General features: G+C 50.5%; 1 protein-coding gene and 1 long non-coding RNA gene across 2 annotated transcripts in view; one reads left to right on the top strand and one right to left on the bottom strand.

Annotated features, from left to right (window-relative positions):
- LOC142819462 (uncharacterized) overlaps positions 1-12,214 on the bottom strand; it is a 44,688-nt gene that overhangs the window by 3,789 nt on the left and 28,685 nt on the right. The gene's annotated exons all lie outside the window — the stretch shown is intronic.
- Positions 1-12,214, top strand: part of MXRA8 (matrix remodeling associated 8) — a 52,896-nt gene that overhangs the window by 27,852 nt on the left and 12,830 nt on the right. The window contains exons 6-9 of the mRNA XM_025186675.2: positions 4,617-4,775; positions 7,213-7,243; positions 8,487-8,563; positions 10,256-10,333. Of these exons, the coding sequence (XP_025042460.2) occupies positions 4,617-4,775; positions 7,213-7,243; positions 8,487-8,563; positions 10,256-10,333 (345 nt within the window). The remainder of the gene's footprint in view (positions 1-4,616; positions 4,776-7,212; positions 7,244-8,486; positions 8,564-10,255; positions 10,334-12,214) is intronic.

Here is a 12,214-nt window from a genome sequence, read left to right as displayed (position 1 = left end):
TCTCTAGGGATGGAGATTCCACTCCCTCCCTACGGAACCCATCCCAGTGCTTCACCACCCTCCTAAGGAAATAATTTTTCCTAATATCCAACCTAGACCTCCCCCATGGCAACAGACTATTGCTCCTTGTTCTGCCATCTGTCACCACTGAGAACAGCCTCGCTCCATCTTCTCTGGAACCCCCCTTCAGGTAGTTGAAGGCTGCTATCAAATCCCTCCTCACTCTGCTCTTCTGTAGACTAAATAAGCCCAAATCCCTCAGCCTCTCCTTGTAAGTCATGTGCTCCAGTCCCCTCATCATTTTAGTTGCCCTCCACTGGACTTTCTGCAGTGCGTCTGCATCCTTTCTGTAATGGGGTGCCCAGAATTGGATGTAGTACTCCCGATGTGGCCTCACCAGTGCCGAATAAAGGGGAATAATCACTTCTCTAGATCTGTTGGCAATGCTCCTCCTAATGTACCCCAATATGCCAAAGGGCCCACTGTTGACTTATCTCCAGCTTCTCATCCACTGTAACCCCCAGGTCCTTTTCTGCTGAACTGCTACTTAGCTAGTCAGTCCCCAGCCTGTAACAATGCTTGGGATTCTTCCGTCCCAAGTGCAGGACCCTGCACTTGTCCTTGTTGAACCTCATCAGATTTCTTTTGGCCCAATCTGATTTATCTAGGTCACTCTGGACCGTATTCCTGCCCTCCAACATATCTGCCTCTCCCCCTAGCTTAGTGTCACCCGCAAACTTGCTGAAGGTGCAATCCATCCCCTCATCCAAGTCATTCATAAAGATGTTGAACAAAACCAGCCCCAGAATTAACCCCTGGGGCGCTCCGCTTGACACCGACCACCCGGCAGATATTGCACTGTTGATCACGACCTGTCGGACCCGACAATCCAGCCAGTGTTCTGGCCACCTGACAGTCCATTTCTCCAATCCAAACATCCTTAGCTTGCTGGCAAGAATAAAAGGCCATTAGCTCTGGCCCATTAGTCCTCCTGTAACTGGCACCCAGGACCTTGGGGCCAGAGTGCTCAGCACTTCGTTTATTGCAGGGAACGTGGAGTTTGCTTGGTTGCCTTTCAGTACGGGTGGAAATGAAGAATTTGTAACATTCCCAAATGGCCTGAAAAGCAAAACCAGCTGTTGGAGTCATGAGGAACTCGCTGGCTTCACTGCCCAGCGACATTCCTCTTACAGCCACTCATCACTGCGCTGAGCCAACGCACCGGAGGAGTCGCGTCACTTACCGGGGGCTGATTAAAAAGGTCCTGGGGAGAACTGGCTGCATATGCAGAGCTGACACGAATGTAGAGCTGGGTTCAAACCAGGGCCGGCCCTACCATGAGGTGAACTGAGGTGGCCACCTCAGGTGCCAGATTGGGGGAGGGGTGCCACTAGGACCCAGAGTGTAGAAAATTGTGTCTGATGCTGGTGCACATGTAGTCTCTCTGCTCTAGAAGCGCAGAGATGGTGGAGCGCTGTGCTGGAGGAAGGAGGGCACAAGAGAGCTTTCAAAGTTTTGGCCCAAGCAAGGTGGCATGGGGGCGTCAGTTGAGCTCCCCGCCTCAGGTGCCAAAACGTTGTGGGCCGGCCCTGGTTCAAACCATGGGCAATCACATCCCAGCCTCGACCAGCCCAGTGGTCTCTTTCTAGCCTCATTGGGACCAAAGTCTAAAATCGCCCTTGGACTGGGTGGTCTTTGCTTAGACTAGGAGTGTTGACAGAAAGATGCAAAATTGTGCAGAGTGGGCCAGGGTAGGGTGGGAGGAGTGCACTGCTCATGGCCCGCTATTTGTTTCTGCTATTACCCCCTTGCTCTCACAGGCACCAAAATGCACTTACAAATTCTGCTCTTTGGGACGGTGTAAATCCAAAGGAATGGAATTGCTCCGGATGGACTCTGGTGTAACAATGAACAGAATTTGGGCCTTTTAAATGATCATACAGACCCCGGGGAAACTACGAAACAGAACATTGAGGAAGTTTGAGTCTGAGCGTGCCAGAGCCAGGAACCAAACGGGAGTCCTGGTCCCCTGCTTTAGCCATTAGCAAAATCTGCCTGAATATACTGCAAGGTGGAACAGCTCTTTGGATGCTCCCTCTTCTCTCTCACTTACACAGGCATTTAACTCTGTTGGCATTTGTCTGGGGCTGTGTGAACATTCCCCGTCTCCAGGAGATGGCAACGCTTTGAACTCTGCTTCAAAGGGAAGTCTCCCACCACCCAGCAAAGCTCAGGGCTTTGCTGTCTCTCCTGCAGCAGGATTTATCTAACCCCCTGACTCTTGCAAACAAATATTTCCTTCTCTTTTTTTGGAGGCGGCGGGGATGGGGAGAGAGCACTGACCCAATTATTCAGGTTCTAGAAAAAGAGGCCATGTACAAATTTTCTTTCCTTTCCGTGCTTGGAAGAGGAGCAACTGGAAAAGACAAACTGCTGCACCCAGCAAGGGAATGGCTTTCTGGCTTTTTTTTTTTCGCTGTGTTTTGATGTATTTAATTTATTGAAAACAAAATTCAGCCTTTGGCCCTGCAGATTCCTTCCACTCCATAAATAATCCCTCTTGGACGGGCTGGCCTGTTTCAGCCGTTAGCGGTCTGGAGCCAAAGCAGCGCAGTGCATGTCTGACGTAGCCAGAAACGCTAGCTGTGCTCTCAGGCAGAGGCACTTGGGGCTCTCTGGCCTCGCTGCTCCCTGCGCGCGCCCCCTTTGCTAGACAAGAGCGGTGCTCTGATCAGCAGTAAGTGTCCCCACTGGCACTTCTGAATCCCTGAAAAGTCTTGGGAACATTAAAGGAGCACACGTGAAAGAATGATTCTTAATGCCTTGTGCAGCAGAGGGCAGGCCAGTCTCTCAGGAGAGCAGGGTCCATTTCCTGCTGGGTTTTCCCTGCCTGACTGCTCAGATCACCCAGTCTCCCTGCTCTGCTCATTGAGGGTAGTAATCTTTCCGGGGTCTGGATCATACGCTCCTCAGGACTGGAGGAGTGCGTCTAGACTTTGCGCAAAAACTTGCCAGCTGTCTACACTGGCCGCTTGAATTTGCGCAAGAGCACTGACTTTGTAATGTACAAAATCAGTGCTTCTTGCGCAAATACTTTCACGCTCCCTCTAGGGAAAAAGCCCTCTTGCACAAGAATACTTGCACAAGAGGGCCAGTGTAGACAGGGAAGAACTGTTTTGCGCAAAAAAGCCCCGATGGCTAAAATGGCGATTGAGGCTTTCTTGCGCAAAATCGTGTCTAGACTGGCCACAAATGCTTTTGTGCAAAAGCACTTTTTGCGCAAAAGCATCCATGCAAATCTAGACGCTCTTTTGCGGAAATACTTTTAACGGAAAAACTTTTCTGTTACAAGTATTTCCGCAAAATCATGCCAGTCTAGACGTAGCTGAGCTGTCTCTACGTCCAGTGCTTAGCCCTGCTCTCAGTTGGGAGCCTCCCAGCTCAGATGAAGAGAGCAGGAACAGTAATTGAGACAGTCAGAGAGGTGTGTGGTATTAATTGCCTTGGAATCCAGGGCCCCACGTTGTTAATGTGAGTCTATGATTCTACAACCCTGCCACTGTCCAGTGTTTGTCCCTTTGTCCCCGAGGCGAGCCAGGGCCAAAGTGACCCTGGCCAAAATAGGGTTGCCAGATGGTTTCAATAAAAATACTGGACACGCTTGACATTACGTCGCAATCTACATGACATCTTAGATAGAAAATACCCGACATTTATATTTTCTCAATTTGTTTCCCGAACAGAAGGCTCAAATACTGGACTGTCTGGTTCAAAACCAGACACCTGGCAACCCTAGACAAGAGGGTGTTTGGATGTGGGGTGAGCTTTGCCTTAGGCCTCTCTCTCACAGGACACTTTTCATCAAACAGGATCTCAGTGGACATTACAGCTTGTATCTCTGGGGCTCACTCATTCCTTACTGACATGCAGCCATTCCTGGGGTGGAAATGGCCTCCGTTCTGCGCCCAGAGGGGCTGAGAGCCACCGTGGGCCTGGGGGCAAGGTGTGTGGGGGCCCGGCTCCACACCCCTGGAAGGGGTGGAGCCTCAGGTGGAATGGGCGTGGCCAAGAGCAGTCAGTCCTTAGCGCCACCCGGGGCCCGGCACTGGGCCCTCCCCTCAGCGCCGCACAGAGTGGCAGAGCAGGACTCCTGCAGCAACGCAAACAGGGCCAGGAACTGCATCACTCTGGCCCAACAGCTTTCTTTTAACTGGCTTGCTGGACCCTGATTGGTCGCATCCTTTGTGCCACTCTATCTTTCCTGGAGGCCTTCTCTGTGGTTTACTGGGCAGGGTGTGGCAAGGTCACAAGCTTCCAGCAGGGGGCTTCAGGGCCTGGTCCACCCCATCACAGGCCCCTTTGAAATGCTAAGCCCCCTGTGCAGTTGCCCCCTTGAGTCCCCTGTCAGCGGGCATGTCTGCGCTCCTGCGCTCCCCAGCATTTAACAGAGGGATTGAGGAGTAACATTTCTGCTTCCCCACCTGGGGGCATGTTTTGGGCAAAGCTGCCATCTGAAAGGGTTTAGCTTTGGCCCGGGACCCTGCCCATGTTCTGCTTTGCCGCAGATGGCAGGCGCTGCCATTTCATTCTGCTTTGCTTTCTCTCACCAACCCCAGATCCAAACCCAGGCCGGGGCCATAACGTGATAAACGTCATCATCCCCGAGAGCCGGGTACACTTCTTCCAGCAGCTGGGCTACATCTTGGCCACCCTGCTCCTCTTCATCCTCCTCCTCGTCATCGTGGTGCTCGTTACCCGCAGACGCCGGAGTCGAGGTAAGCGCCTTGCTGCCAGGCATAGCCGCCAATGGCACAGTCCAAGGAGCTAGTCCTGCCAGGCGGTAGCCAGCAGTGCATGCTCAGTGGAAAGGGTTTGCAGGCGTGGGCCTGCAGAGAGAGCAGTCATCAGGGGTTGGGGTGGTCCTGTGCTGCCCTGAATTGTTAAATTATGCCTCACCCATCAACCGCTCCATGTCACCACTGCATCCAGAGCAGACGACTTGTGTAAAGCCCAATGCACCACCTAGGAGTGCAGTAAGGTGTTGTCTGCAGCCTCCTGTGGACCCTATGCTGTAGGTGAATCTCCTCCATGGAAGGAGATAAGTGCCTACAGACATGGCTATCACAGAAATAGGTGCATATGCTATAGAGCCGTGGTCCCCAACCCGGTGCCCGCGGGCGCCATGGCGCCCGCCGGGCACTTTACATGCGCCCGCGGAGCAATCTGGGCTGGCAGGTGCCAGCCCCGGGCGCATGGCCGGTCCCGGCCCCGGGGGCGCCGCACGTGCCCTGGCCCCGGCCTTGGCCCCGCGGCGCTTACGGGGGCGCGCCGGCCCCGGGCGCGTGGCTATGGGGGGGGCCCCGCCCCCGGGCATGCGGCTGGGGGGGGCCGCCCCTGGGCGGGCAAGTGTCCCCGCCCCCTGGCGCCCGGCGGGCGAACGGCCACGCCCCCTGGCGCCCGCCAACCTGAAAAGGTTGGGGACCACTGCTATAGAGTGTATGGCTGTGTCTTGATTGGCCAAATTTTCCACAAAATCAGCTGCTTTTGCGGAAAAACTTGCCAGCTGTCTATACTGGCCGCTTGAATTTCCGCAAGAACACTGACGATCTCATGTAAGATTGTCAGTGTTCTTGCGGAAATATTATGCTGCTCCTGTTTGGGCAAAAGCCCTCTTGTGCAAATCATTTGCGCAAAAGGGCCAGTGTAGACAGCTGAGATTTGTTTTGCACAAAAAAGCTCCGATGGCTAAAATGGCGATCGGGGCTTTTTTGCGCAAAAGCGCGTCTAGATTGGCCACGGACGCTTTTCCTCAAAAAGTGCTTTTGTGGAAAAGCGTCCGTGCCAATCTAGACGCTCTTTTCCGCAAACGCTTTTAACGGAAAACTTTTCCGTTAAAAGCATTTCCAGAAATCATGCCAGTCTAGATGTAGCCAAAGTGTATGTGTGTGTGTGTGGTGAGAGAAAGAGAGAAAGAGAATAAGAGAGAACCTCCTCAGTGGATCTCTTAGATTGGCACTCTTTTTGGGAGTTGGGACCCTGTCAGTGGTTCCCAAACTTTTCGGCATCATGGCCCCTTTTTGATTTTTGAGAACCCCTCTCCCCCTTCCACCCTATAGCAGCAAAACTTGTTGATTAAAAAAAAAATAAAAAAGGAACTGACCAGGGCCAAAAACCAAAAATAGCAGCAAAACTTGGGGGGTGGGCTGGGTTGCTTCGTGCCCCCCTGGAATTCCTCCACGCCCCTCAGTTTGGGAACCCATGCATGGGGCGTCATTCACCTCACGCAAGTGGCCCTTCCTTTGGCTTAGTGTCTATGCCTTCACTCCTTGATGTGGCAGCCTCCTACAATCCAGCCCTACCTTAGCCCCTTGAACTCCAAGGAGGAACTGCCTCACTCTGGCCCAACAGCTTCTTTTTATCTGGCATGCTGGGCCCTGATTGGTCACATCCTTTTTGCCACTCTGTCTTTCCTGGAGGGCCTCTCTGTGGTTTGCTGGGCAGGGAGTGGCAAGGTCACAAGCCTCTAGCAGGGGGCTTCGGGGCCTTGTCCACCCCATCACAGACCCAAACACCAGTGGACCAAATTCTGATCTCAGTTACACTATTATAAATCTGGAGCCACTCCACTAGCTTGGACAGGGTTACACTGGGTTCACCTTGGTGTCAAGTGAGAATAGAATCTAGGCCAAAGCCTCACTCAGGAGAAGACAACCCCTGAGATCATAGTTCCATCTAAGGATGATACCTGATACCTGCCTTTTGGAAAGGGCACAGACCTAAATGGCTCTATCCTGGTACCTGGGGCCCATGATGGACCCAGATCTAAAGGGCTTACCTGTGTGGAGGTGCCCCATAGACCAAGTACTGGTGATTGCAGCCGCACAGGGGTAGTTATCCCTGAAATGTCCAAGCCTTAAATACCACAGAGAGACATGACAACTGGAGAAGACCAGCGCTTTTGGTTGCCAGTCATCTGCTGGTCAGGGAGGGGTGGGACAACAGGTGAAGATTTAGGCACAAAACGTGACTGGCCAGTGGGCTGGGAGAGGGGGTGGCTGGATGGCCCTTGGGGAAGTGGAGCTGGGATGCACGTAGCCGGGCTGAGAAAGCCAGGCCCAGTGTGAGCCCCGTCTCAGCCCGAGAGCAGAGTGCAGCGGGTTGGGCAGACGGGTGCCAGTGCTCCTGCTCATGGCATGTCTCTTTCCCGGCTAGGCTACGAGTACAACGTGAAGAAATATGAAGAGTAAGTAGGAATCCCTGATCGGTGGTAAAGAAGCACGGAACAAAGCGAAAGGTTCCAGCTCGAAGAATATGGGCCCAGGTCCTCAATGCTGTCATGTGTGGATTTCTGCCAGCGTCAGTAGGGTTGGATACCGGCCAAGGATGGGGCTGCCAAGTGCCTACTCATGGGACAAGCTTTATTCACTGCCTTCCTGCTGATTTGCCTGCAGCTCACTCCCTGCATATGGTTATTGCTGGGTGCTTGGTGCTGCCCACAAAAATTGGGATACCATTTCCGGGGAGCAGCCTGAGCTCGACCAAAATGGGCAAGGGGTTGTCGGAGGGCTGGCTTGGTAGCTGAATTTCCTCTGCTTACACACTGGGCGCTGAGCCTCAAAACACACAGCACTTCCCCAGCGACATCCTCCGGCGTTTGCGGTAAAGACACAAAGTGCACAGGTCTGGGGCAAGCGCGCTCTGATAGTCCTGGGCACAAATCTGTTCCTCCTAAGCCCCTGTGAACTTTCTCTGCAGCTTGGGCCCGTGTCTGTGATGGGTGCTTCTCCATTTATTTCTCCGTAAGGGAGAGACCTTGGCGGACCTGCTGTAAGAGCGGGTGGTACCTCTTCCCTTGGCAAGAGAGAGAGGTGGGGACGTTCCCCTGACTTCAGTAGGAGGCACGATTCCCTTTTGTGAGATCATGTTGTCGCGTGTTCCTTTCCCTCATGGGAAAAGGCGCATGAAGTTGACTAGGGCTTTTATTTTCTGTATTATGGTTGTGCTTTAAGGGCCTGACTGAGGTCAAGGCCCCATTGAACTTACCAGGGATGTAAAATCCCGTTTAATTGGCTAACCGGTTAAACATATTGTTTAACCGATTAAAGTGGGGTGGAGTGGGGGGGGGGGGCCCTGCAGCCCAGCTGGAGCAGTCCCCCCGATCTGCCGCAGGGCTGGAGCAGCTTTAGGCAACCTTAACCAGTAAACCTCACCCATTAAGAACGAGGCTTACTGATTAACCAGTTAAACATTCACAAGCAGTGGGTGATGTTTTAACCGCAGTGCTCCCATTAGCTTTAAGATGTGTAGTGCAGCTGAAATCCTCAATGAACTGCTCTGAAATGACTCCCCTCTGAAGATCAGGAATTGGATGTGGGGAGCAGAGGTGATGGGAAAGATAGGGGAAAAAAAGGGGAACAACTTGCAAAAGCAAAGAGAGCAAATATCTGGCAAATTGTGACTTTTTTTTCTCTTGTTCCCTTTGCCAGGAAGGACGTGAATCTCAAAGAGCTTACAGTTGACCCAACCAACCTGACCCAGTATAAAAGTGAAGACATAAGGCTGGGTATGTGTTGAAGTAGCAGGCTTCTAACCCTGTGGCTCAAAGCAAAATCCAGGGGAACATGAAGTCACGTGATGCAAAAAGAGGATGGAGATTTGCAGGGTGCTAGCAGGACAATAATCCCAAAGCCACATTGATAGGTCTCTCAATGTACTTTGTCATTAACCCCATGTTACAGATGGTCAAACTGAAGCCCAGACCAACTAACTCACTTGTCCAATGCTAGACAGTAAGTCATTGGGAGAGAGAGCAATAGAATCCTCAAATCCAGCCTCTGAGGTCCCTGCTCTGATGATCTGACCTTGCTCCTCTCCCAGATTCACTGAGTAGCCCCTGGTTCATGTATTACGCGAAGGATTAAATAACACTGCCTTATTCACTCTCTCCAAACCACTCATGATTTTATAGACGTCTATCATATCCCCCTTCCGCTGTGTCTTTTCTAACTGTTCCCAGCCCTCGTAATCTTTCCTCACATGGAAGCTGTTCCATACCCCTAATCATTTCTGTTGTCATTCTCTGTACTTTTTCCTATTCCAATATACCCTTTTGAGACATGCTGACCAGCATTGCACATGGCGTTCAGGATGCGGGTGTATATTATGATATTTTCCGTCTTATTCGCTACTCATTTCCTAATGGTTCCTCACATTCTTTTTGCTTTTTTGACTGCTGCTGAAAATTGAACTGAGGTTTTCTGAGAACTATCCATGATGGTTCCAAGCTCTCATTCCTGAGTGGGAACAGCTAATTTAGACCCTGTCATTTTGTGTGTGCAGTTGAGATTATAGTCTCCACAATGAGCATTACGTTGCCTTTATCAACACATAATTTCCCCTGCCATTTTCTTGCCCATTGGGTGAGATCCCTCTGTTACATACCAGGAGATAGATCCTGCTGCTTTTTACCGGAGCTTAAAATGGGAGCCTTGTTTGGATGGTTAATTCTCGGTGGTCAAGCTTGGGGAAGATTGCATTTAAAGTCATCTTGTTCCTCTTCCATGTACCAAGCTGAGCATTCCTAAAGGCGATGAGGGGGACGGGCAAACTCACCTGTAGTGTAACTCTGGGTATGTCAGTGGACTCACTGGTACCTCAGGGAAGAATTTGGCCCTTTCTCTGTTTTGTCCTGTACAGTCCAAATAAAGGCCAACTCATCATCTCTAGAGGGAGGGACTTACTTGAAAAATTATAGGATACAGCAGGGGTCAGCAACCTATGGCACACATGCCATAAGTAGCATGCGAGCCAATTTTGAGTGGCATGCATGGTCATGGGCAAAGCATTGCCTGTGTTTAATGTTCTCTTGGGGTACGTCTAGACTACCGGGTTTTGTCGACAGAAGTTTTGTCGACAGTATCTGTCAACAAAACTTCTGTCGACAAAGAATGTCCAGACACATTGAGTTCTGTCGACAAAGCAAGCTGCTATGTCGACAGAACCCTGTAGTCTAGACGCAACCCTACAGGCAATAACACCTTCTGTCGACAGAACTCTGTCAACAGAAGGTGTTATGCCTCGTAAAATGAGGTATACCAGCGTCGACAAAACTGCTGACGTCATGTCGACAGAACTCAGCGGTAGTGTAGACGCTGATATAGTTTTGTCGACAAAAGTCCACTTTTGTCGACAAAACTCAGTAGTCTAGACACACCCTTGGAGGCCAGTGTCTGAATTGTGCTCCTCCCTTATGCAGATTACAAAAACAACATCCTGAAGGAGAGGGCCGAGCAAAGCAAGACCTTCCCAGCAAAGATCATCGATTTAGACAAAGGTAGGCATGACCCATCCATCCACTAAATGCTGGATTGGATGCTCTTTATTGTGGGAGTGCAGGGAGGGGGGCAGAGGGGAGCGTGATGCTAAGATCACAGCAGCCCAAGTCACAGATGAAGGGGGAAAGTCCAAGCAGCCTGACACACGCCCGCTGGAATGAGGAGTTGGTTCTGCTTGTGGTCTGTCATCATGCAACCACAAGTTACAAGTGGTGAGTAGGAGCCATAAAAGCTCTTGGCAGCATGTGAGAATTTTCTTCCCATCCTGGTATGCGACAGAACTAGAATACTTTGTTCCAGTCTTCTAACTAATACTTTTCCCAGCTCAGAGGGGGCTACTCCTCACAGCAAAGAAGCCCTAGCTGAAATGGGCTGCCATGGAGGTTAGGAATGACCCATTCTCTGGAAGAAACCACCATGGGCTAATGGAGTTATGGACATGGTCCAAAACACTCAAACAGAACCCCCATGAGTCTCAATCTGTCTGTACATCTGGAGTAACTCCCCTGAAATCAACAAAGTGTCAAACTACTGAAAATGAGAAGGGAATCGGGGCCAGGGCCGTCTGTAATTCAACTTTATAATGTTACTAGAATATTTATCCTTCACTCAAATGAGTTTTGTTTTTCTTTATTTAAATCATTGTTCTGGGAGAGGGCCGGGGATGAGGGGTTCAGTAGGCAGGCTGCCCTAGGGAGAGAGGGTTACTTCAGCTATCTCTCACTGCAGCAGATCGGGGCTAGGAGCGAAGTGCTTCTCCCTGGCCACTGTAGCTTTAGCAGGTACAGCCGGGGTAGGGGAGCATGTCCCCTGGCTGGGGGACAGATAGACAATCAGACACACAAACAAACAAATTCTCTGAAGTATATAGTAACTAGCTGTCCCTTTCTCCACCCCTGCCCCCTACTGGCCCAACAGGATTATAACTGTCCCAGTCCACATCTCTGGCCCTTTATTGCCCCCTGTGGTCATTCTGCAGAATAATTGTCCTACCTAGGAGAGCCTTCCCATTCCATTTTGTGAGAAACAATCGCGTTCCAGGCATATCCCATTGTCCTGGCACAACCAAACTCTGACCTTGCTTTAAGCTAGGATAAGAGGTAGCTGCCTACCTAATTTGGTGGTCCTAGCTCTTACTGCTTAGGAGGAATTCTTGAACAAATGGTCTTGCAGATAGGTGGACAGACAGACAAGACTTACACTACATATAAGATTGGTGCAGTGATCATATAAGTTGCCCTGGAGCTGCAACTGTTTCCATGCTGTTACTGCCCAGATTCTGCAGAGCAGCTTAGAGTAACCATTTAAATAGGTTGGGACCAGTCTGAATCACATCTGTTACATCTGTGAAAGGACCACACCAGATCACTGAAAGAAGCAAAGTCAGTGGGGGGTTGGTAGCAAATGAAGGATCCATTTTGTCCTTTCTAGCAAAATGATTATGTGTTATTTGGCATAATGGAATATTCTATGTGTAAAGAGGAGGAGAGGCTTTTCCTAAAGGGAACCACCTGGCTCACAGAAAAATAGGTGGATGAAAAGCTCCCAAATTCTCCCCCTTCCCACCTAGGCCTGGATGATTTTGAGAGTCACTTTCAGGGAGAACTGAAAAAGTTCTGTTCACTCTTGTCCATTTATCCTGTGAGTAGAGTGGGGTGACATTTTTTGACTAAAGCTTTTTTTTCAGTGTAAAATACAGATTCGGTGACATGAAAACACGTGGCAAATTCTTGTCAATTTTAGTGAATAGCTTTGGTTGGGGGGAGGGGAGGGGCGGAAACCTAAGGGAGAGAGAAATTCTGAAAAAATTAAAATGTTTTATTTTGACTTTTTTTCCAGCCAACTATTTTGCTTTAATTTATTTGAAACAACTTTTCATT

Source organism: Pelodiscus sinensis, chromosome 23 (genome assembly GCF_049634645.1).
Source record: "Pelodiscus sinensis isolate JC-2024 chromosome 23, ASM4963464v1, whole genome shotgun sequence".
In the NCBI taxonomy this organism is placed as follows: domain Eukaryota; kingdom Metazoa; phylum Chordata; order Testudines; family Trionychidae; genus Pelodiscus; species Pelodiscus sinensis.
The sequence above is the reverse complement of the archived record's forward strand: the minus strand, read 5'-3'. Positions and strand labels throughout refer to the sequence as shown.